Source organism: Micropterus salmoides, unplaced genomic scaffold, assembly GCF_014851395.1.
Source record: "Micropterus salmoides isolate LMB-PRFRI ecotype aquatic unplaced genomic scaffold, ASM1485139v1 Ms_hic_scaffold_3, whole genome shotgun sequence".
NCBI lineage: Eukaryota > Metazoa > Chordata > Actinopteri > Centrarchiformes > Centrarchidae > Micropterus > Micropterus salmoides.
In genome coordinates, this window is record NW_024042261.1 from 3,117,430 (window position 1) to 3,141,341 (window position 23,912).

Sequence of the window (23,912 nt, forward strand, 5' to 3'; positions counted from 1 at the left end):
CTTTTGGCGTTTCAGTTTTATTGTGCAAAGTAATGGGAGGGTAACATGCAAATACATTTATTCACTACACGCAATGTGATCTAACGAGCCTACAAGCAGTTTCATGTGAGTACAACAGCATCTGTATTTAATACAGTTTGAAAGGAAGGTGCAAACCACCAAGTGTCGCATCGACATGGCTGCTGTTATCGTTGCGAGAAGGAGACACAGGCATAATGATAGAAGACGTAGAGAAATTAATATTGGATATTATTCTATATCCAACATATAGAAATAAAAGTATTTTATTTATTTATTTTATTTATTCAATGAACGATGTTTTTATGTATTTTCCTTTAGCTTTGGCAATACTGTTGTATTGACATTCATGCCAATACAGCAAACTTCGTTTCGACCTGACTTCTTGTCTGAGATGAAGAATTTAGAAAGTTGCGTGGCGCTGCGGAGAGCCCCAGCTGCAGTAGTAATAATTCTTAGTTGATCACCCATAACGGGTACTACAATTGCATGTGCAATATTTAGAATGCACATGCAATTTAGTACTCTTGTTGAATTTTATGGTCATTTTTGGATGATTTATAGGTTCCGTACTTTTACAAACTCCTCCTAGAGAATTAGTGTGACCGACTTAAAATTTTCGCTGTGCACTCTAAACCCATTGACCATTAAAAGTTGTACAAAACAGTCAACCAGTTTTTCCGTGGCTTGTCGTCAAAAATCGATGATTCGCTGTGAAACAGGAAGTTGTTATAACTTCGGTGCATATCCTCATATCTGCACCAAATTTTACATGTATAATAAGAGTCCCACCCTGAACACACCCATGTGGCAATATTCACTCAAAGTCATAGCGCAGGAAATCGCTCTATGCGTCTTTGCATTGACTTTGTATGTAAACTCACCGCCCCGAACGCTCACTTTGCTTTTGGTCTGAAAGCACCATAACACATTCATGAAGCCATGCTGTAAAACTTGTGAGGTTGCAGTTAACGGCGTGGGAGTGGCATGGTGACGAAGTTAAACTCTTCACCATGACACAGGAAGTTGTTGTAACTTCAGTGTCTATAGTCACATGTGCACCAGACTTTACATGGTTGATAAGAGTCCCGCCCTGAACGCATCTACAAGCCAGTGGTCACTCATATTCTTAGCACCAGTTACTGGTAACAGGAAGTGACTACTTCTATGATGAAGCACTTCTTGCAGGTTGGCTATATCTACTTAAAAACTATTTCAGAAAACCCTGAACACATTGATGATGTCATGTTGTAAAGCGTGTGGATTTTCCTTCAACGGCGTATCCTTGGCGTGGCAGCGAAGTTCCATGCTTCGCCATGAAACTGGAAGTGTTCACTTCTTCACTGTACATGCTCACATCTGTACCAAAGACACATGCTTGATTAACTGCCCCACCCCGAACACATCTAAATGCCAATATTCAGTTATTTTCATAACAAGCCACAGCCACAAGTGCTCTGTAGCACCACAAAGGGGACACAGGAAGTGACACCTTCGTGCAGCGTCGGAAACGCGTGGCAAATTCACAACCGCACAGGCAGAGCTCCAGAATCTGCAACGCAATCGCCTCACACCTGCACATGCTACACATGTGAGGACCCACCCATAGCCGCTTGCAGCGTTAATTTGACTTACTGTTGCCTTTGTGTCATCTCGAGCCAGTCTGCCCATTCTCCTCTGACCTCTGACATCAACAAGGCATTTTTGTCCACACAGCTGCCGCTCGCTGGATATTTTCACTTTTTCGGGTCATTCTCTTTAAACCCTAGAGATGGCTCTTTGTGAAAATCCCAGTAGAACAGCAGTTTCTGAAATACTCAGACCAGCCCGTCTGGCACCAACAACCATGCCACATTCAAAGTCAATTAAATCCCCTTTCCTTCCCCATTCTGATGCTCGGTTTGAACTTCAGTAAGTTGACTTAACCACGTCTACATGCCTAAATGCATTGAGCTGCTGCCATGTGATTGGCTGATTAGCTATTTGGGTTAACAAGTAATTGAAAAGGTGTACCTAAAGTGGCCGGTGAGTGTACAAGTCCAGTGATAAACCTTAAGTGGAACAAACATAAGCAGCAAACTTAGGTTAAGTTAAAAACAATTACATCACTGAAACAGCTGCTGCAGAATAACTTTAAGTTATTAACTCATTACTTGATCCCTGAAAATTGTATGTTTCAGAAATATACATTTATTCTTAGTTTTGCTGACCTAAACTTTGTCTTTGACTTATTTGTTTATTCTTCAGAAGTCTGTTTTAGTGACGTAAATGTTTGTTTTTAACTTTAGCAGTTTGCTGCTTCCTTTTGTACCATTTAAGGTTTTTCACTGGACTTTAACTACTTATATTTACATACAAACAAGAAATATGGGGGTATTCTAAAACCTTTGATTGGTAGTGTACAACCGCAGTGACTGAAATAGGACAATAATACTTTAGATGAGTTATCCAGAACAACAAAGTGCTAAAATTGCATGATTGTATTTTTGAATTTATTGTAATAAAGAGATGTATTGTACATTATGCTTAGTTGGCATGCACATTAAATGACAGGCACAAGCAGTTTATCCACCCTTGTTTTTTCCGTCTGGCCTATATTTGTATGTAGCGACCACGCACCCATCCTTATTAGAGAACCCGGCCTTTATGTGAATTACTTGAGAAAACACAGTAATTGTAAAGTGTTTGATTACCATGATAGACAGAGAGGGGACATAGATTGAACATAGGGATGGAAGAGGACAAGAACCCCCCCAACGCGCACACACACACACACACACACACACACACACACCGTAACATTGCCCCCACAGCAGTCCTCTTGTTCCACAGGAAACACTGTACATGTATATTTTGTTATTCTCATCATTCCCTCCTTTGCTCTTTATTGTACTTAAATCCATTTTCAATATTTTCTCCTTCCCGTTGCTTTACCTGGTTCCCTTGCTCAAACTTCTCTTCTGTTCCATCTGCTCTACATTTCCCCTTTGTTTGCCCCTCCTTTGTCTTCCCCTGCTCCCTTCATCCTCGTTCACACAGGTGGTGAGTCAGCGGTTCCCACAGAACAGCATTGGTGCAGTGGGCAGCGCCATGTTTCTGCGCTTTGTCAACCCAGCTATCGTGTCTCCCTATGAGGCCGGCATTTTGGACAAGAAGCCCTTGCCTAGGATAGAACGGGGTCTCAAGCTCATGTCCAAGGTAAGGCTGGTGAATATGATGCAGCTGACTAGTGGGAAACTTAGTAAGGATTTTGAAACGGAATATTAAGTCCTACTAATGTGTAATTGAAAAATGGCCACATGGGGTACAGTCAGTCCATTAGATCACTACGTAGTAGTGGCTGAAATGAAATAAAATGAAAATGTGTTACTGTTGCTTACTTAGCAGACAACAGCAAAGCCATGTGCTTGTTGATGTTGAGCACTTCGACACAAAGGACATGAGGAATAATGGCTAAAGGCCCATTTATAATCCTGCGTAGGGGCTGCGCACGTAGCCATGCATTTATACTTGTGCGTAGGCGTGTCTGTCATTCTGCAATTACACCCCCAAACGCTGCAGTACGTCTGCAGTAGCGCTACAGCATCCACTGTGTTGACTTTTGCCGGCCGAGCAAGCTAACTTCCAGTTTAGCCCTCCGCTAATGGGAATTGGGTTAAAATTGTCTACGTGCGGCTGGTGTAGCCTTTTCATTGACCAAGTGGATCACATTCTGATAGTGAAAGGAGTCTTTTCGCTCAGGTTGTGACGGTCAAATATATTGATCCACCGGGTTACTTCAAAGCACAGGGCACTTCCTGTCGGCTTGGAGGCATTGCGAGGCTACCTAGCCGACCAATCACAGTGCTTACGGTCTGCGTCGCCTTGACATGTAGTTACATTTTTGAGGAGGTGCACGTCATGCTACACCGTAGGTGACGGCGTAGGGTACGGGGCTACACAGAGGCTACACCGTTGATTTGACGCAGAAGTAGAAATTCCACTTATGGGCATATTAGGTGGATTAGAAGGATGTGGGATTATGATACTGCCACAGTTAAATTCACTGTTCACTGTTTTATTTACAGTTGGGTTGAGTGCCAGGAAATGAGATCACATTTCCCAGGAGGGAAATTGTTGCACATTATTGTTTAGAATTGGTTTAAAGAGAGCTGAGGGCAAAATCTGTAAACTATACTCCATCCCCACATCGGAGCACAGATTGGCTTTAAACAGGTTAAGCAGGTTCAAGGTCAATTCTCACCTTCCTCAAACCACAGAAACAAGTCAAACATGGCCAAACATGGTCAAACACTACCCTGCAAACACTTGGACACATCAGAACTGGTAACGTCCCCCCCCCCCCCCCTTAGACATACCACTATTTACTCCAACCCTATGAGGTCTGCCATGTAAGGAAGTCCACAGTCCATTTATTAATTTTAAAAGCAAGCGGTTTATCAGCCAAAACATGAGGCTTAATTGTATTACAAGCAGAGGAATAATCAATAAATAAAAGTCTTGCAAGAGTTTTTGTTCCATCATGGTGCTTATAGAGATAGTTAGGTAAAGTGACAGTTCATCCACCCCTCTGTTTGCACTGTATTCAGATTGCTAAGGGTCAAGAAGACCCTTCATCCCGCTGAGCAGTTGACTCCAGACCAGTCTTTCAAATTCTTTCATTACCAGGGAAGAATTTTCTTAGCCACTGGTACAATAATTGAAGGCTTCCAAATCCTAGGGAGTCTCTACTGCACCAAGTTAAACAGATGACAGAAAATAATTTCACACAGCTGATGGGTGGGGGTGGAACAGCAGAACACACATGCCTTTGGTGTGGGAGACCAAGGTCTGATTCCCACTGTGACACATCCACCAATGTGTCCCTGAGCAAGACACTTAACCCCTAGTTGACCCAGTGGCGTGCGACCTCTGACATATATAGCCATTGTGTTGGGGTTTTTTTGTTGATAAAACAGTCATCTAAAATGAATGAATGTAATCTGATCTGCCATCTGCTCCCTAGTTCAGCTATTTCCCAGGGCTTTTTTCTGGCAAAGGTTCACATTCATTTGTGGAGTCGTGGGATTAATCAAGTATTAAATAATATTCATTCAAAGCATTAGTTATTGATAAGTTGTCAGAGAGCAGTATACGTCTGAGCTGGAGTCGTTTCAATTTTACCCCTGCTTCCACACAATTACAGTTCATTTGCAACAAAAAAGACGATGCCACACTCATCTTTTTCCCATATCTTTCCACCCACAATCAGTTATCACGGCAGCAGGTAAGCCGGCTTGTTAATGACAACAAACCCACATCTGCACCCTGTGTGTTCAGTGCTGCTTTACCTGCCCCCCCCACTTGCCGAGATACTGCTCAATGCTAAAATGTAGTTTAACAGAAGAACAAGTACAAGGTTCCTCAATTGACTCAGGAATGTCTGTTAGGAGGTGAAGACCTGCAGACTAGCTGTTTGGATTGTTTCTAATATGGATGTTGTATATTTCTGTCTTTTCCTTCAGATTCTGCAGAGCATTGCAAACCATGTATTGTTTACAAAAGAAGAACACATGAGGCCTTTCAATGATTTTGTGAAGAGCAACTTTGATTCAGCCAGAAGGTAAGATACTTGCAAGATACTTGCTAGGTACACTCATTCAGTCTCTGAAAACAGAAATCCCCATCAGTCTGTTTTCTTCACATAGGGCATAAACTGTTATAAAAACTGTCATAAACTTGACATAAACTGTCAAGATTTTGTGTCACTTTGAAATTGACTTAGAGTTGTGGTGCGGAAGAAGACTCTTCTGCACGCACACCACAAACAGAGTCGCTTCAGGTCTGCAAACGCACAATTGGACAAGCCAGCTTCATTTTGGAAGAAGGTGCTGTGGACTGATGAAACAAAGATGGAGTTATTTGGTCATAATAAGGGGCGTTATGCATGGCAGCAAAAGAACACAGCGTACCAAGACAAACACTTGCTACCCACAGTAACATTTGGTGGAGGTTCCATCATGCTGTGGGGCTGTGGGGCCAGTGCCGGTACTGGGAGTCTTGTTAAAGTTGAGGGTCGCATGGATTCAAATCAATATCAGCAGATACTTGAGACTAATGTAGAGGAATCAGTCACAAAGTTGAAATTACGCCGGGGCTGGATATTTCAACAAGACAACGACCCAAAACTCTGCTCAAAATCTACACTGAATAAATGTAAATGGAACAAGTACAATGTTCCCCAGACCTGAATATCATTGAAAATCTGTGGGGTTATCTGAAGGGGGTTGTCCACGCTCAGCAATCATCAAACCTAACTGAACTGGAGATGTATTGCAAGGAGGAATGGTCCAAAATACCTTCATCCAGAATCCAGACACTCATTACAGGCTATAGGAAGCGTCTAGAGGCTGTTATTTCTGCTAAAGGAGGCTCAACTAAATATTGATGTGAAATTTCTGTTGGGGGGCCCAAATTTATGCACCTGTCTACTTTCGTTTTGATATATATATTGCACATTTGATAGCTGAAAATGAAATTGCTGAAAATCATGTCTGCTGGCCTCAGAAAGGGTTGAAACTAGAGGTTGTCATGGATTCAAAGAAATGAACCCATGATCAGAAATCATAAACAGCTTTATTGTGTACCTTGTGACTCTTACTGCTGTAAGGTAAGCATGATTTAAAATATGGACAGAATTAAAGCTGCAAGCAGTGTAGGGCGGGACCTCGTGCCATGACGCGCAGGGGGCGTGATGCGGCCGGAGGTCAGGAGACCAGCCTCAAAGGAGTTTATCGTCACTTTTTCATGCACATTTTGGAGTGGCCTTTTATTGTGGCCAGTCTAAGGTACACCTGTGCAATCCCCATGCTGTCTGATCAGCATCTTGATATGCCACACCTGTGAGGTGGATGGATTATCTCGATAAGGAGAAGTGCTCACTAACACAGATTTTGACAGATTTCTGAACAGTATTTGAGAGAAATAGGCCTTTTGTGCACATAGAGAAAGTCTGAGCTCTTTGAGTTCAGCTCATTATTTCTTATGATTGTATTTTAATGTTTTGTGAATAAAATAAACTGAACTGAAGTAACCTGAACTGAGCTTGGCATTATGCAGTGACAAAGACTAAAACTAACATTGAAACTAATAAAAACTAAACTAAAACTAAGCAAACAAATTAAAACTAAACTGAAATTGAAAACAAAAAGTCAAAACATAATAAAAATAAAAACTAATGAAAAATCTAACTATAATAACCTTGGGTACAGACCCTATAAAGTTCATAAACGGGCTGAAACTGCACTTTAAAATGAAAATGACTGACTTCCTGTTGGGTTTAGGCTATGGTTCAAGTGTCATGCATTTCAGGCACAGAAAATTTTCTTGCTTTAAGCCCTGGGTGAGGAGTACAAAGACAAGTGTGTCTTGCCTACAGTCCAGCACTGTGGTGGGAGTGTCCTGTTCTGGGGATGCATGAGTGCTGCCGGCACTGGGGAGCTACAGTTCATTGAGTGAACCATGAATGCCAACATCTACTGTGACATACTGAAGCAGAGTATGATTCCCTCCCTGCAGAGACTGTGCTGCAGGGCAGTATTCCAACATGATAACAACCCCAAAACGACCACTGCCTTCCTAAAGAAGCTGAGGGTAAAGGTGATGGACTGGCCAAGCATGTCTCCAGACCTAAACTGACGTGCCTGTAAATTATAGCATGTTTTGGACCAGTCACAAAGGAGTTAAACATAACTTCCTGTGTCCCCTAGGTGGTGTTAGACAACACTTGCTAATTGTACACTCACCTAAAGGATTATTAGGAACACCTGTTCAATTTCTCATTAATGCAATTATCTAATCAACCAATCACATGGCAGTTGCTTCAATGCATTTAGGGGTGTGGTCCTGGTCAAGACAATCTCCTGAACTCCAAACTGAATGTCAGAATGGGAAAGAAAGGTGATTTAAGCAATTTTGAGCGCGGCATGGTTGTTGGTGCCAGACGGGCCGGTCTGAGTATTTCACAATCTGCTCAGTTACTTACGCACAACCATTTCTAAGGTTTACAAAGAATGGTGTGAAAAGGGAAAAACATCCAGTATGAGGCAGTCCTGTGGGCGAAAATGCCTTGTTGATGCTAGAGGTAAGAGGAGAATGGGCCGACTGATTCAAGCTGATAGAAGAGCAACTTTGACTGAAATAACCACTTGTTACAACCGAGGTATGCGGCAAAGCATTTGTGAAGCCACAACACGCACAACCTTGAGGCGGATGGGCTACAACAGCAGAAGACCCCACCGGGTACCACTCATCTCCACTACAAATAGGAAAAAGAGGCTACAATTTGCAAGAGCTCACCAAAATTGGAGAGTTGAAGACTGGAAAAATGTTGCCTGGTCTGATGAGCCTCGACATTCAGATGGTAGAGTCTGAATTTGGCGTAAACAGAATGAGAACATGGATCCATCATGCCTTGTTACCACTGTGCAGGCTGGTGGTGGTGGTGTAATGGTGTGGGGGATGTTTTCTTGGCACACTTTAGGCCCCTTAGTGCCAATTGGGCATGGTTTAAATGCCACGGCCTACCTGAGCATTGTTTCTGACCATGTCCATCCCTTTATGGCCACCATGTACCCATCCTCTGATGGCTACTTCCAGCAGGATAATGCACCATGTCACAAAGCTCGAATCATTTCAAATTGGTTTCTTGAACATGACAATGAGTTCACTGTACTAAAATGGCCCCCACAGTCACCAGATCTCAACCCAATAGAGCATCTTTGGGATGTGGTGCAACGGGAGCTTTGTGCCCTGGATGTGCATCCCACAAATCTCCATCAACTGCAAGATGCTATCCATCAATATGGGCCAACATTTCTAAAGATTGCTTTCAGCACCTTGTTGAATCAATGCCACGTAGAATTAAGGCAGTTCTGAAGGCGAAAGGGGGTCAAACACAGTATTAGTATGGTGTTCCTAATAATCCTTTAGGTGAGTGTATGTTGTGTACCAGTACGAGGTGTGGACCATGCTGTGAAAATGCCATTTAAATCAAAGCATTTTTGTCAGGTTCATCATCATTTTATTTAGGGGTTATACCAGAATAGGTTTACAGGGTTTCATTCTCAAAAAAACACCATGGCAGTAGGCGGATGTCTTGTCACTGTGTGCTGCAGCTCGCTGTTTTTTTCTACCGGTGTTTTTGAGGGCGTGCAGTCAATATTGACTACCACCTATATACAGCGTGCTAGCCTCGAAAAACCTAGGTTTTTTCTAACATTAACATAGCTCTCCTTATTAGCTAGGCTCCTTACATGCTTGCTAACCTTTTTAAGCTGGGTCTCCGACATTGACAGCGTTGTGTTGGACAGATTTGGGCAGCTGTGTTCATGAGGGAGGAGGAGCGAGAGAGGGACGAGCAAGAGGGACAAGTGAGAGGATGTGCTGTGCGAATGTGCGAATCAAATATGATTGTAAAATTGTAGTAGTAAAAAAAATCTAAAATAAATCTGTGGCGGTCAGTGTTGATATTGTGGCGGGCCTCCACAAATAAATGAACGTATGGGAAACACTGACTGACGTGTGGTAGAGGTTATGTGTGGCTTAGTTTGAAGCATTGAATCTGTTAGTATGCTTACTTATTTTGAAACATCAGAACATTAAAATTTGCAGTGCAGTTTAGCATCAGTGAGGTCTTGAGATTGCACTGCCCAAATTTGCAATTGATCGGATTCATTCTGTAGGAGTTCGACATGAAAATTTGCCAAACTTTGCCACATAGCAATGGCAACGCTGTCTGAAGAATCCTAAAAAGCTTCCCAAGTTAATTGTAAAGGTGTTTAGATTGCACTGCCCAAATTTGAAACTGATTGCATTAATTCTGCAGAAGGGCTTTGTTTGAGTACAGAGTGTGCAAATGGCGAAAATGTCATATTCAATTCAAAACCTGTTCAGTTTAGGGTATGTCTCCAAGTGGTATGTCTCCAAATTTTGTACATCTAGGAGACACGTACGGCAGGAGCAGCTTCATTAATGTAACAGATATGAGCTGGCGTGGAGAGTGATGTGAGCAGGGGAGAGGGGAACACATGGTGCTCAAAAGCGGGGATGCAGTGCAGAGGCTGTGGAACAGCTGGGTCCGGCGAATGCGGAGCTGGTCAGGGGCTCCAGCCTGGCCAGGGTTGACTGTTTGCAAGCTCACAGAGAGGCTGGAGGGGAACAGCGGAGGAATGGGTCTGACTCCAAGGTCTGAACTTCCCACTCAACACGCTTCAGCAGATGCAATAAAACTCTCCCAAATGCAGCTATCTTATATACTATCCTAGATGGCTCAGACTCTGAGATTGATGCGCAGACAGATACCCAGGTCCTGGTAAATATGCGGTAGGTGTTTGCAGTACATTGTTTATTTGAAAATAGCCCCCTCAGTTGGGACGTTGTTCTTCTCAAAGCGTGCACAGAAGTTTGTCTGGGAGAGATAAAGACATCTCAGCACTGCTGGTTTTCCCTTTGCAGTCTGTGATAGTTCTCAGTCCAGATCACATTTTTCTGGGGTTGGAGCTCAGGCAGTTAGACTCCACTTTGTCCATGTATCATCTCTTAGCACTGCTAATAGCTCTCCAGATCGTGTACCTGGAATTCCTGTATTCATCCAAATCACCTGAATTGTAAGCATCAGTCTGTGCTAAGTTTTGCATGGACTTTCCTATTAATCAGGGCTTATGATTTGGGAATGTTCAGTAGTCCCCGCAACTTGCGGATGTAGACAGTTACCTCATCCGTGTATGTGTCTATGTTGTTGTCCAGAAACACACAGCACTCTGTAATGCTGAAGGAACATGTAAAGCAGAGGCTGATTGTCGGACCACCACTGAATGGCCTACGTGATCGGCCTGTCCTGTTTGAGTTTCTGTGTATAGGCAGGCAGCAGTAGAACTGAGACGTGATCTGATTCGGCTGGAGAGAGGGAGAGCCTTCAATCTGTCCTGGAAAGGAGTGTAAACATGGTTAGGTGTGTTAGCACCACACGTAAGACAGTTGGTGATATCTCTGCAGGACTTTCCTCAGGATGGCTTTATTAAAATCCCTGGTCACAATAAAAGCAGCCTGTGGCCAAGAGGTCTATCTTTAATCAAAGCAGTCAAGAGAATCATCTGTCCATAGCTTAAGTGTGCACTCTCCTCTCGCCACCACAGGTTTTTCTTGGACATTGCATCTGACTCTCCACCCAGTGACTCGGTCAACCACAGTCTGTCCTTTATCAGTGACGGGAACGTGCTGGCCCTCCACCGCCTGCTGTGGAACAACCAGGAGAGGATTGGCCAGTACCTCTCCAGTAATAGGTCAGAATAGAAGAACTGATGAACCACAACACTAGTGTTCTAAAGTATGATTTCAATACTAACCTAATTCTTTATCATTATGATTTCCAGAGACCACAAGGCTGTAGGCAGGCGACCTTTTGACAAGATGGCGACCCTGCTGGCCTACTTGGGACCTCCTGAACACAAACCTGTGGCTGACACTCACTGGTCCAGTCTCAACCTGACCAGTTCCAAGTTTGAGGAGTTTATGACCAGGTGGGAAATCCTACTGAACTTGTTTCTCAAGGTCCGCCATCAAATCTCCTGGTAGAAGCAAGTTACTCTAAGTCTCGGCTGAGGTTCATCTTCTCGCTTCATTCATTAGCTGCTATATTTTATTTTACATAGATAGATAGTCTTTATTGTCCCCAAGAGTGGAATGTGTTTCCACAGTGTTTGCCATAGTCATGCCATGCGGTGCTTTATATAGTTAAAATATAGCGTGGATGGAGTGACTCGTATATCACAGTTTATCGGCTGGAACGCTCAGCTTGGTCAGCTGTGTCTTCTGTTGGCTGGAGTGTAGTTGTATATACTTTATGAACCCTCAAAGGGAATGATTGTTTAAACTGCATCTACTGCCTCATCGGTTGCTTAAAGGAATGTTTCTGTTTAAGAATCTGTCTTTAAAGTCACTTCTCCATAATCACTGTTTTCTCTGTTGCAGCACAGGCAATTCTGTCCTGACCCTAAATTCAGATTTGACCAACTAACTAATGAGACTGTCTAACAGTGATACAAAGCAATTTTGGTTTGTGAATTGATTGTGGGATTTTTGGAGCCTTCTGTTTCTAACTTTAGCACTTCTTGCAATAAAGAGAAAAAACTCAGTTATTTCTCAAAGTTGCTGTTGCTTTACGTTGCCCTCTAAAATTGGCTTCCTGGGTTTAGGTCTGTTTCCTCTTTTGTTTCCTCCAGGCAGCAACCACCATGACTTCAATTCAATTCAATTTTATTTATATAGCGCCAAATCACAACAACAGTTATCTCACAGCGCTTTTCATAAAAGAGCAGGTCTAGACCGTACTCTATGATGTTATTTACAGAAGCCCAACAGTTCCCACCAAGAGCAAGCACTAGGCGACAGAGGCAAGGAAAATCTTCCTTTTAAGAGGCAGAAACCTCGGCGGCCATCTGCCTCGACCGGTTGGGGTTGGGGTGAAGGAGAGAGAGGGAGAGAGAGAGAGAGAGAGAGAGGGGGCAGGAGAGGAACAGGGAGAAAAAGAGAGGGATGGAAGGAGAGAGGGAGGGGAGGGAGGCAGCCTACACAATATACACACACAGAGGTACAGACAGTAAAGGTGATGTTGCTATAGACTAAATGAAAAATGGTACAGATATTTACAGTAGTGTTAATGGTAACAGTCGTAATGTTAATGATTATTAATAACAATAATAACAATAAGACTAGTAACAATAGTCGTTGCAGCAGAGGGTGTCGAGCAGGAACACGGGGGCAGCAGGTGACCCGCAGCCACAGATCCAGACTCCACAGCTCCAGAGCCAGAAAACCTGCAGGAAGTGACAGGAGGAGAGAGGAGAGGGACGAGAAAGCACAAGACTACCAGAAAGGGGAGAAGTTGTGTTAGTAACATGCAATAATGGGATGAGGTTGCATACAGAGGGAGAGAAAGTAGAGGAGAGAGGAGCTCAGTGCATCATAGGAAATCCCCCAGCAGTCTAGGCCTATAGCAGCATAACTAAGGGATGGTTCAGGACTCACCTGAGCCAGTCCTAACTATAAGCTTTATCAAAGAGGAAAGTCTTAAGCCTACTCTTAAATGTGGAGATGGTGTCTGCCTCCTGAACCGAAACTGGAACCTGGTTCAACAGGAGAGGAGCTTGATAGCTGAACGCTCTGGCTCCTAGTCTACTTTTGGAGACTCTAGGAACCACAAGTAACCCTGCATTCATGCTGAAGTTAATGCCAAGGTGCTTTTGTAGCTGCTGATAACGTTCACAACCTTTCCACATAGACGGTTAATCTTTCAAAATCTGAAACGTGATGCTGACGTTTTCTGTCAGTATTCTAAGCTAAATGGGTATCTACAACTGACTAAACAACAGATATAACAATTTGTTAGCATTCAAAACCTGTACCCTCTGTGAGATGTTCTGTGAATTTGCCTAGCTGCTCATGGTTAGTTGTGACAAAGAGTTTGAGTTGACTGTTGGGTGCAACACTGCTCCAAATTGGTAGGATTAGTCAGATGCTATGGACTGATTTTCCCACTGGGATTAAAAGAGTAATCGAAATATAGCCGCTAGTGGCAATGATCAGGATCCAAACAAGTGGTGAATAATGCAACATTTGACATTTTCAAAGAAGAACAGACGCAGATGACTTAAGAGATTAAAGTGAAGAATTTGGACTTAATATACAGATAATTGCTGAAACGCAAACTTGATTTTTACAGCATCGCCTTGAGATCAGAGAGCATCATTATGTGTGACTATTGGGTGAAATGTTCAAGCCACCTGCAACATTTTGTGTTTCAAAGTTGAAAAGTCATACTGCACACAACACTTTTTAGCAGAGAAAAATAAGAAGAAAGTGTCACGGGATCCAAATAAAATAGGGACCTTAGACTCACTAGGATCTGAACACCCTCATTGTCAGCAAGTCTGACTCAGGCCCCTGGGGATTTGAACCCTGGGACTTCAGATCTCCAGAGTATGTGACTAACTGACTGAGCTACTGGTGAGGCTCACCAGTAGCTTCTCACAAGTTGAGGCAGTGACGTCACATGTAAAACGGTTACAACAGTCAAAATGTTGGTGATACAATTCTGAAGCAGAAAAGAAAATGTTGTGCATACTGTATAAGTTATAGCAGGATACTGAATATCACTGCAGACTCACCATTTGAACCATCTGAAAACCCTTTGAAACACTAATCCCTAATAATAGAACAATGTAATGTAAAATACAACATAATCTTACCCTAATAAAACCTGACCTATCATGCAACAGCACAAAATCATAAACCCTGTCACATAAATGAATGAGTGGCTGATCCTCAGCTCTCTGTTTGCTTTGTAGGCACCAGGTCCATGAGAAGGAGGAGTTCAAAGCCTTAAAGACCCTCAACATCTTCTACCAGGCAGGAACCTCCAAGACTGGCAACCCAGTCTTCTACTACGTAGCCCGCAGGTAGGACTTTGTAGCATCAATCATACTTCTCCTTCTGTGAGACAGTTTCTAACTTTGCTTTTGAGATTTTTAGTGATTGATCATATTTCTGCATTGCTCTGATCCATTTAGCAGGGGAGATTTTAGTAGAAATAAGCACTAAAAAACTCTAATGATCATAGTAGCCTATGGAAACATTCATCAACTACAACAGATGGCAACACTGTGGCAAATGGTTAGCACTTATGTAAAGTATAAATATTACTTTGTGAACCATTAGAACTGTGAATTTGCTATTTAGAGCTAGAAGAGGACTGACGGTTATAGACTAGTGATAACCATGAACGCAGAAAGACTTTTCTTCTGCAGAAAAGGGTTAGGATCATGTATGTCTCTGCCTTCCAAGGACAAGTGTCCTGTAAAAGCAGTAAATGCAACATATACTCTACACAGTGACCAGAAAAAGAGATTAGATTGACAAAACACTGTATAGTACAGTAAAAAAAGAAGGGAATTGTTTAACAGATACTGATAATTTATAAGCTGCAAAGTAGACTTTGAGTTTGGTTAGCAAAGTAAATTTGTTGTTTCAATAAAAAACACATTGCATCTATTTTTAGCCCACTAAGTGCATGTTCATGCTTACTCTTAAAATAGTCTAGCCAGCTTTGTTTTGTCTAAGCTGACAGTATGTTATATGATTGTACTTTCTGTTCATTCAAGAAAGAGAGGGACTATATGTGTCTATCTGAAGAACTTTTACTAGCTGTTCCAGTTTGATGAACTCTTTCTATTATACCCTGTGGTGAGACATATCCTACTGTGCAGTGGCTGCAATAACCACCCAGCAGTTCCTGTTTCAAACAAATACAGCTTTCAAGCAGAAGCAGTCCCTCCACTGGAATTCCCATTAGGCATTCAGTATAAAGCAGAGAAATGCTATCACTACTACATGAAGTTATTATATTTTGGCTCATCACACGCACAATTCAGTTCAATTTTATTTATATAGCATCACTTCATAACAGAAGTTATCCCATTGTAGTTTTCATAGAGCAGGTCTAGACTGTACTCTCTGTAATATTATTAACAGAGACCCAACAATTCTCTCTATGAATAAGCACTAGGCGACAGAGGCAAGGAAAAACTTCCTTTTAAGAGGCAGAAACCTCGAACAGAAACGTGACTAAGGGTGGGCGGCCATCTGCCTTGACCGTTGGGGGAGGAGAGCGAGGGAGAGAAGCAGTCCAACACAGTATCCACACAGAAAAGCAAAACAACAGTAAAGGTGGTAGAACTCCCGTCCCTGTCACAGACACCCTCCCGACTCATAAACCAATGCATTCATTCACATTCTTTTTAAATGGCAACAATACTGAAATCCAAAATGGTGCAGTGCTACAAGGAAGTGGTGAGTCTGTCCGGTCTGAGCAGAAAGTTGGCTTGTTTTCTTGTTCATAGTCTGTGTTGCTCTTGCTGAATCCTCTGTTTCAGGAGTTCTTCAGACCTTCTGTGGAGTTGCTTGCACAGCAGCTATACATAAACCCTGACTGACTTGACAAAAAGCTCAGACTGGACTGGATTGGACTTGTGATTCACAAGTAATTTCTGAAAAATCTATGATTATATTTTGGTATCCTTTTTTTTTTCTTTCTTCTTTTTTGCACTGAATTGAACTGATTGTTTAACTGGAAGTGAACTATATTGTGGTTTAGGGATTTATTGGAGTGGGAAATGCGGCCTGGTTTTCAGTTTTTTTTTGTCAGCACTCACTATTAATAAACATAATTGAATTGAGAGATCTGTTTTATTGGTTGTTGGTCTATACTATAAGTTTTGCTTTTGATGGCTCAAGATATGAATGTAGTGATGTACTACGCTTATGCTTGAGTCCTGTGTGCGGTTGACTAACTTAAAAATATTGAACCAAAAACTGTTCATACTGTTACAGTATTAGTCTTCTGTTCATTACTGCTAATGTTACTTCTTGCATTATATTTTCTGTTTGGGTACACACTAGACATACATTCAGCACCCCTTGGAACAAACTGTGATTTGTGATCTTGGGCTATATAAATAAAACTGACTTGACTTGACATTCTGATCCATCTGCACCCAGACAGATATGCCCAGGAGGGAGATAATAAGCCCTCAGAGGAAGAACTCTTGTAATAGCCTTGCAGTTTGGCTGATTAATATGGTATTTAGTACTACATGTTATACATTTGTACCTGTACCAGGAATTCTCTATTTTGGAACTTTGTTTGTTTGGAAGTGTATGTTCAAAAAGGAAATAATTTAAATTTGTATTCTGGTTATCTTTATTAAGTTTTGTGAAAGGCTGATCAGTCAGTGCATAAATGACCAAGTGGCAATCTATGTTTTTATTGTGTTGGGGGGTTTTTTGCATTAAAGTTGAACTTAGTCTCAGCAAAGTCAGCAGTCTATCTAGAATTGTACAGCATGGTTAGAACCAAGCTGTATCCTCTGGGTCTGACGAATGAAGTCCATGAGGAAGTGCCTTAAACCTGCATTCTTTCTAATGGCCAGCAGGGGCACTGTGATGGTCGTAACAGCTTTTTTCAGATTTGAAGAAAATAGACCTTTGAACTGCTTGTTCAGTATAAAAAAAAGCAGCACCAACATTATGATGAAGAAACACAATCGAAGCTTACTATAAATGACAAAACAATGAAATCCTTTGATCTAATTAACTTTTTCTGGAGTGTCTGACAGAAATACAAAACAGTTGTTGACTTCTGCTGAAATTTTGATGGACTGGTCTTTTTAACATCATTATTAATTTCTTGTGCTTTGGGTTTACTCATTGGAGTAAATGTTTTGCTTACTGTATTACATCATGGGGGTTCATTGCATTGTAATGTTATAATTCAGCAAATTTCTGTTCTTTATTACATTTTCACTGCAGACAGGAACACCTATAACTATTCCTTTTAATGCTTTCATTTAACTAGACCTTTATTGGTATCTTTTACTACTCACTGACAGTAAGCCAGGTATGCAAAGCTGCTATGGAATGTCATGTAATGTATATTGTCAGTCCTGTTTTGAATGGCTGAACAGGAGCAAATGTAGCGCAAGCATCACTACTGAAAAAAGCATTGAGCATAGCAGTCGGCCAGTGTGCAAGTATTCTACTTAGAATTGAGCATTGACTTTAGCACTCCAGTTGAACCATATAGATATTTTGAGTTTAGTTAGTTTTATACAGTTTATCTTTGTGTACAGGGCTTTCAGGGACATTGTTATGTTGTACATGTTGAGCTAGATAAAAAGATGATGATAAATGTGTCAGAAGGCATACATTCACTGTCCAAAATAATCAGGTAACTAGTGTATTCTGTATCCAGTCAAGGTTGTTCAGAAGGTGTTGAAAACTGTGGTCATAACTATGACTAAAATAGTCAGGGTGACAGCGAGTTCAGTCTCGTTGAGGAGTCCGTGACATTTATTCCGTGAGTTAGCTAATTGTGGGCTTGCTGTTGTGCTTGTTTGTGTAGAGAAGTCGTCAAAACTTGTAGAAGATGTCCAGACAAACAACATGTGGTCCGCGGATTCATTACCTACTCTTTTTTCCTGATATATTCCTGTCCCGAAAAGTGCAGATTTTACTTGGTAACTAGACGTGGCCTCTGCAGTCCTTGCAGGTGATTGACCATCATGCCCCACCCCTCTGCTATTAACCCAGAGCGGTGGCTCTGTGAACAGTGCAGAGTGCCACTCCCTACCTGGTGTTGCCAAGTGGGTTTGCCCACAGATGGGTCTTGTATAACAAGGGCAGCCTAAGACAGTTGCACGGGTCTGTTCAGCCCATCTCAAGAGTCTCATTATGTTTTCTTCCTCTTCACAAGCCCAGGGGTTATCCCCAAGAGTCATCACCTCCAGCCCAGTCAGCTTATCAAAGATCCCTTCAGACAACCAGGAGAAGCGATTAGCATGCAGATAGATTTGAGCCAGTCTTGGCAGCCGATTCAATGATCCAGGCAGGATCTGCACCAGATAGTTATGTGACAAATCAATGATCTCCAAGTTGTGCGGCATATTCGTGGGCACAGTCCAAAACCTATTATGACTGAGGTTGAGAGCTTGGAGACCTGGCAGCGTGTTGTTGATGAAGACCACTCTCTCTAGCTCATTGTCCGACAGGTCAAGTACTTTCAGGTTCCAGTGGTAAGCTGTGTCGTTTTTGTCCAGTGAGCGTAGGTGGTTCCCCGCCGCTCGGATGTCCCACAGAGATCGCGGCAAGGCGGGGGGCAGGCTCTCCAAGCGGTTGTAGGACAGGTCCAGTGTTCGCAGGTGGGCATAGTGGCTGAGCTGGCTGTCCAAACCCTGCAAGCTGTCAGAAGTGTAATATTCAAAAAAAGTACATTTATTTATACAGTATATGTACAACCAACACTACGGATGTTTTTAGAGAGCTCTTACTGATTAAATGATATAAGAAAACCCATTTTATTACCAGCCTAATTATAGAAGTAGGTAAACTGTAAATGTAACTTTTGCTGAACAGCCGCTAATGTGCCCGTAAGTGAGAAAAATATACTGTAAGAGTTGTTACTTCTTTCCATAGATGCACTTGAGGTACTTCCCTATTACATTAAATCAGCCTGACATTTTACATTTTACAAATGTGAAAGCATTTGATAAGATGATGAGCTGCTCATGTTGGAGGCTCAGGCAGATCATTATCTGAGACAACTACATATTTAAAATAGTCTGCATGCCGTGCACTTCAGAGCATCACAGTATTACTTACGTCAACATAGCAATGTTACCTCTTGTTACTTCTTACAAGCACAGAAATTGTTGAAGAGCAGGCCTGTAACCAAGTAACACTGCAGAGCAGCAGCTGCTTACCTATTAAAAGAAAGGTTGAGAAAGCGAATGTTGTGCTGTAGGCCAGGTGGTAGCTTGGTTAGGCCTCGTGAAGAGCAGTCCACCACACGGTGTCCCCGGCTGCAGGAGCACACAGGGGGGCAGATGGACAGCACCTGCCCTCCCAGCAGCCCACACAACAGCAGGAGGAGCAGACAGAGCAGAGGGGCAGAGCAGGATGGCATGGTCAGGGCTCTATGAACGAGAGAGAAGTGTTAAATAAGAATAAGAACAAATGATTGAAAACTGTTTTCACTGTTTTATGTGTAATGGATATGATTTTCCATATGTATTATGGTAACTCCAGTACTATAGACTGGTCCATTCAAATTCTGCCCTGTTCTTAGGATAGAGGATTTCTTATGTGTGTCTCCCACTGCTTGTCAGGGGTCCAGAAGATCTCTTTTGGGTGCTGGGTTTAGAGTTGTTTTAGCCAAGTAATAACTATTCTCATCTCTCTCATTGCCCACCCAGCTCAAACACAGGGAAATGCATAGTATTCAAGTTGGATGTGAATGCTTCCATTGCTTCCATTGGTCTTCACCATGTATCTAGATGTGACGAGTCTGGGAGTGAGAATGGGTTGCATTGTCCTCGGTGGTCATACTTGTGTTTTTGCTTCATTTACTTTGGTGTATTAGTCCAGATAAGCCAACCTTCCCAAGATGTAACAAAAAGTATGATTACAGTGCAGTAAAATACTGTATTACAGGATTATGAGACATCCTGTAGCACTTCATTTCTTGATGTTACAATAATAACAATAATATTCACAATACCATATGGTTTACTGAATAATTAAGTAAATAAAATTTCTTAATATATCTATCTAAAGAACCTCATATCTTGACTGGCAACTCTCTGCTATCTCATAGAGGACATATTTTATCCTGTCTCAGGCACCGTAGCTATAGTACTCGCTTGGATAGGGGATAGCATTATTTGGGCATTACACATGCTCAGATAAAGTTCTTGACTTGCTTGTATTGTAAGAACTGGAGTCCTTTAACTTTCTCTTCCTCTGGGACTTTCTCCACAATTAGTTTGATGCTTCCATTCTGTCCAAAACGGTGGCTACAATCCTGCAGTAGCTGAGCTATATAAATAGTATGAGCCTTGAGCTGTTCTTACCATGTAATACCACTGATTGTGCTTATTATTGAATTAATAATACATTGTTGTTTGAGGTAGCATTTGATCCAGCAAAAATGGAGAGCAGTCTGATTATTTTGACTGTCAACACATGGCTTCAAGCCCAGACTACCCATCTGGCCAGTCATATTCTAAAATGGGAAGATAGCTTTCTGCTCCTGATGCATTTTATAAGGGTGCTAGATGTCCTAAGTGCCGACCGGCTTGAAGCTCTGCCAGTGGGACTCAGAGTGCTGCAGTGAGACTCCATTCAATCAGGACGATAGGCTGCACTGTGTGTTTGCAACTGCAGATGTTTTGAGCTAAAGACTAAAGGTCCATGTGTGTTTGTGATTCAAACACAGGACGGTGGGACACATTAACACCCTTTGACGTGTTCCAGAAATGTTGTTATTCAGCTGATGATGGCAGCTGATGCAAAGCCATTGTATCACTTTTGTCTATGCCTTCATGAAATACTAAAAGGAGAAATCTGCATAGTGATAGAACGGGGAATAGTTTCCACATGAGCCAGCCCAACATTGCACTGTAGTTTACTGCATTAATAGGATTCAGTATGAAATGTCCCTCTGCCCTTTCCATCAGGTGTATATGGGTCGTTATCTTTCCATTTCAAATCACTCACCTCATCCTTTGTAATGTTGGTCTGTCATCTCTTTTTCTCCTGTCGTCATTGTCTCCTTCTGCAGTTCCAGCTGTTTAGTTTTTCTCTGTGCTTTATTGGTTCTCTGCTGTTGGAAGGTAGTGGTCTCAAGCTCTTGTTTCTTGCGTGGCACTAAACATGCTGCCTGCTAGCGCTGGCCTCCTTCCTGCTCGCCCGATGCAGCTTGAGGTCTGGGTTGGGAGGAGAGCTGCGTAGAGGGGAAGGAATGGAGACAGAATTGCAGCAGCGAGTCGGCCCACTCTGCTGCTGATGAGGCAAGCAAGCGCTGAGTGGTGTGTGTGTGTGTGTGTGTGTGTGTGTGTGTGCTGACAGCAGCAACTCCCCTCTCTCTCTCTCCCATGTGCATGCATTCTTATATACCCTTTATGTTAACAACAGTTAAAGATAACTATAGCAGTGTTTCCATCAAATTTCCAAGCAAATTTAAAGCAAATTTTTTTAATGTTACAAAAACAGGAATAAAAGAAAAGCTATGAATCAGGTACATTTCCATCAACTGGTTTGCAAATACATTTGGCTACAGTGTAGTTTAGTCAGAAGTTGGCGGTATGTTACGCATGACTGTAATAAACTGAGTAGAAAAGTAGAGGTCACAGACCAGAAGCAAAATCAGTTGCTTTGGCCATCTACGAGCAAGCCCTAACCCTTCTGCTTCTCTCAGAGTGGAAACAGCTGATCAGTCACTGTGAGTTAAAACGGCAAAGGTGTTTCCATATCCCATTAAAGGCATTAACTCTTTTTGAATAATGCAAAAAACCCACAAGCAAGCATAACAAAATTTTTCAGAATTTTGTAATGCAATACTACTACTTCTACTACTCGCACATAAAGAGATGTTGATGGAAATGCGGCTTATGTGTAATGTCAGGAGCGGCGGTGCGCCGCTGCTGAATTGTGACCGCTGCTAATAAAATTTCACACAATCATTATGATATCAATCCGCTACTAATTTTCACTCACCAACAATGCGCACATAGTAACACTCGCCGCTTGGCTAGCTTCCTCTCCTCATTCTTCAAAGGTCATCTACGTGACAGGTACTGTTATAAGAGCAGCGTAACTCTGTATCGGAAGGTGTGTAGCAAGTGTTTGATTGTCCGAGTGGCAGAAAGTGACGGTGAATGGAGAGAAATATTCTGGCAGTAAATGTACGGTGTCGGTTACAGCGTGTCAGCTTCTCAAGACCAAGAAAAGTCTGTCTGTTGTTTCCCCACCTGCTGGAAAAGGGAAGCCTTTTTGCTCTAGCAAACATCTCCCCTCCCCTTCAGACTGCGCAGCTGAGCAGGAAAGCTTCTACACTAGGCTAAATCTTTTGGCTGCTATGTAACTGAACATTAGCTCAATTATAGAAAGTAACTGGTAGCTGTATTTTATTACTACCTACTTGTCCAATGTTGAGAACATCAGGTACAAACTTAGACTAAACTGGTGTAGACTACAGCTTTGTCCTATACAGACAGGTACATCCTAAATTAGTTTTCAGATGAGTTTTCAGTTAGGAAAAGAAAGGACGGTGGTGACTGAGGACCTGAGGTTAGGAAAGCAAATTAACTAGGAGGAGACGTTTCTTTTTGAATTTTAATGTGCAAATAAAATGCACCTCAGAAGGGAGGAGGTTTCTCATGTTGCCTACTTTTTTATATTAATGTCTATACACATAAATGTCAACAGGCAAACATGAACAGTCGTATCTATTATGAGTGTTATCTGCTTGAGCTTTTCCAACTACTTGTTCAGAGATATGGTGAAAGTAATGGCCCAATATGATGTGAAATTACACATTTTTCATCGGAAAACCTAAAGTTTTCTTGGGGGAGAAACCCAAACCCCCCCCACCCTCCTGACCATGACTACCACGATCGCCATCAAAACAGTCATCTAAAGCTCACATAAAACTATGGGAAAACACTGAAATTTTAACTTATTCTAATGTACATCACATGCTCATGGACACAAGAGCAATGCTGCTGACTTGTTGTGTTGGGGTTTTATATTCAGACATACTACGCACTGCCTGGATAAAAACTCCATCCTCAGGGAAACACTGACTTGTACTGTTTTGATTCATCAGCAGCAAGGCAGCTGTATTAGCAAGTAAGCTCTAGTACTAACCTGCATTAAAGCGACTATAATAGATTATTTATAAATTCAGTATATGAAATGGCAATGGGAAAAGGGTCTAGCGTGGTGGTGAACCTACACAGGATTATCAGTTCAATCTGCGAAATTTTGCAGCCAGACTCAAACAGGTAATGTTTCGATTTTCAAGACTGAGGGTTACGCGTTGGCTCTATAGTGCCTTTTTAGCCGTCACATGGCTAGGGATAGTCAAACCCTCACGAGACTTTGCATGCTCATCAGAACTGTTGTTTTATATTGGCTGATAATTGGCTCAATAGCGCCCCCTACGAAATTTCAAAAAAGCAGCCTGCTGTACGTTTTACCTAGCTGTACGAAACTTGAGTAACCAATGTACCTTCTCCAGACTTAAAAATAAGCCTCTTGGAGCCATGCTCCAACAGGAAGTCGGATATTTTGGATTTAATGGTGATTTTTGGCGATTTACACACTTTGTACTTTAACTAACTCCTCCTAGGGAATTAGATCGTCTTTTCGCTGTGCACTCTAAACCCATTGCCGATTAAAAGTTGTATAAACTGTTATTATCAGTCGACCAGTTTGCCCGTGGCGTGCTGTCACAAAATCGA

At 42.1% G+C, this 23,912-nt stretch overlaps 2 protein-coding genes across 2 annotated transcripts in view; one reads left to right on the forward strand and one right to left on the reverse strand.

Moving 5' to 3' along the window:
• nf1a (neurofibromin 1a) overlaps positions 1 to 23,912 on the forward strand; it is a 194,261-nt gene that overhangs the window by 82,448 nt on the left and 87,901 nt on the right. The window contains 5 exon segments of the mRNA XM_038693756.1: positions 3,058 to 3,216; positions 5,523 to 5,620; positions 11,193 to 11,339; positions 11,430 to 11,576; positions 14,403 to 14,513. Coding sequence (XP_038549684.1) covers positions 3,058 to 3,216; positions 5,523 to 5,620; positions 11,193 to 11,339; positions 11,430 to 11,576; positions 14,403 to 14,513 — 662 coding nt within the window.
• On the reverse strand, positions 15,696 to 22,253 carry omgb (oligodendrocyte myelin glycoprotein b). Its single transcript, XM_038693757.1, has 3 exons — positions 21,166 to 22,253; positions 19,371 to 19,583; positions 15,696 to 18,849 (listed from the first exon to the last, which is right to left on the reverse strand). The coding sequence occupies exons 1-3, from the start codon at positions 21,168 to 21,170 to the stop codon at positions 17,874 to 17,876; spliced, it is 1,194 nt and encodes a 397-aa protein (XP_038549685.1). The 5' UTR covers positions 21,171 to 22,253; the 3' UTR covers positions 15,696 to 17,873.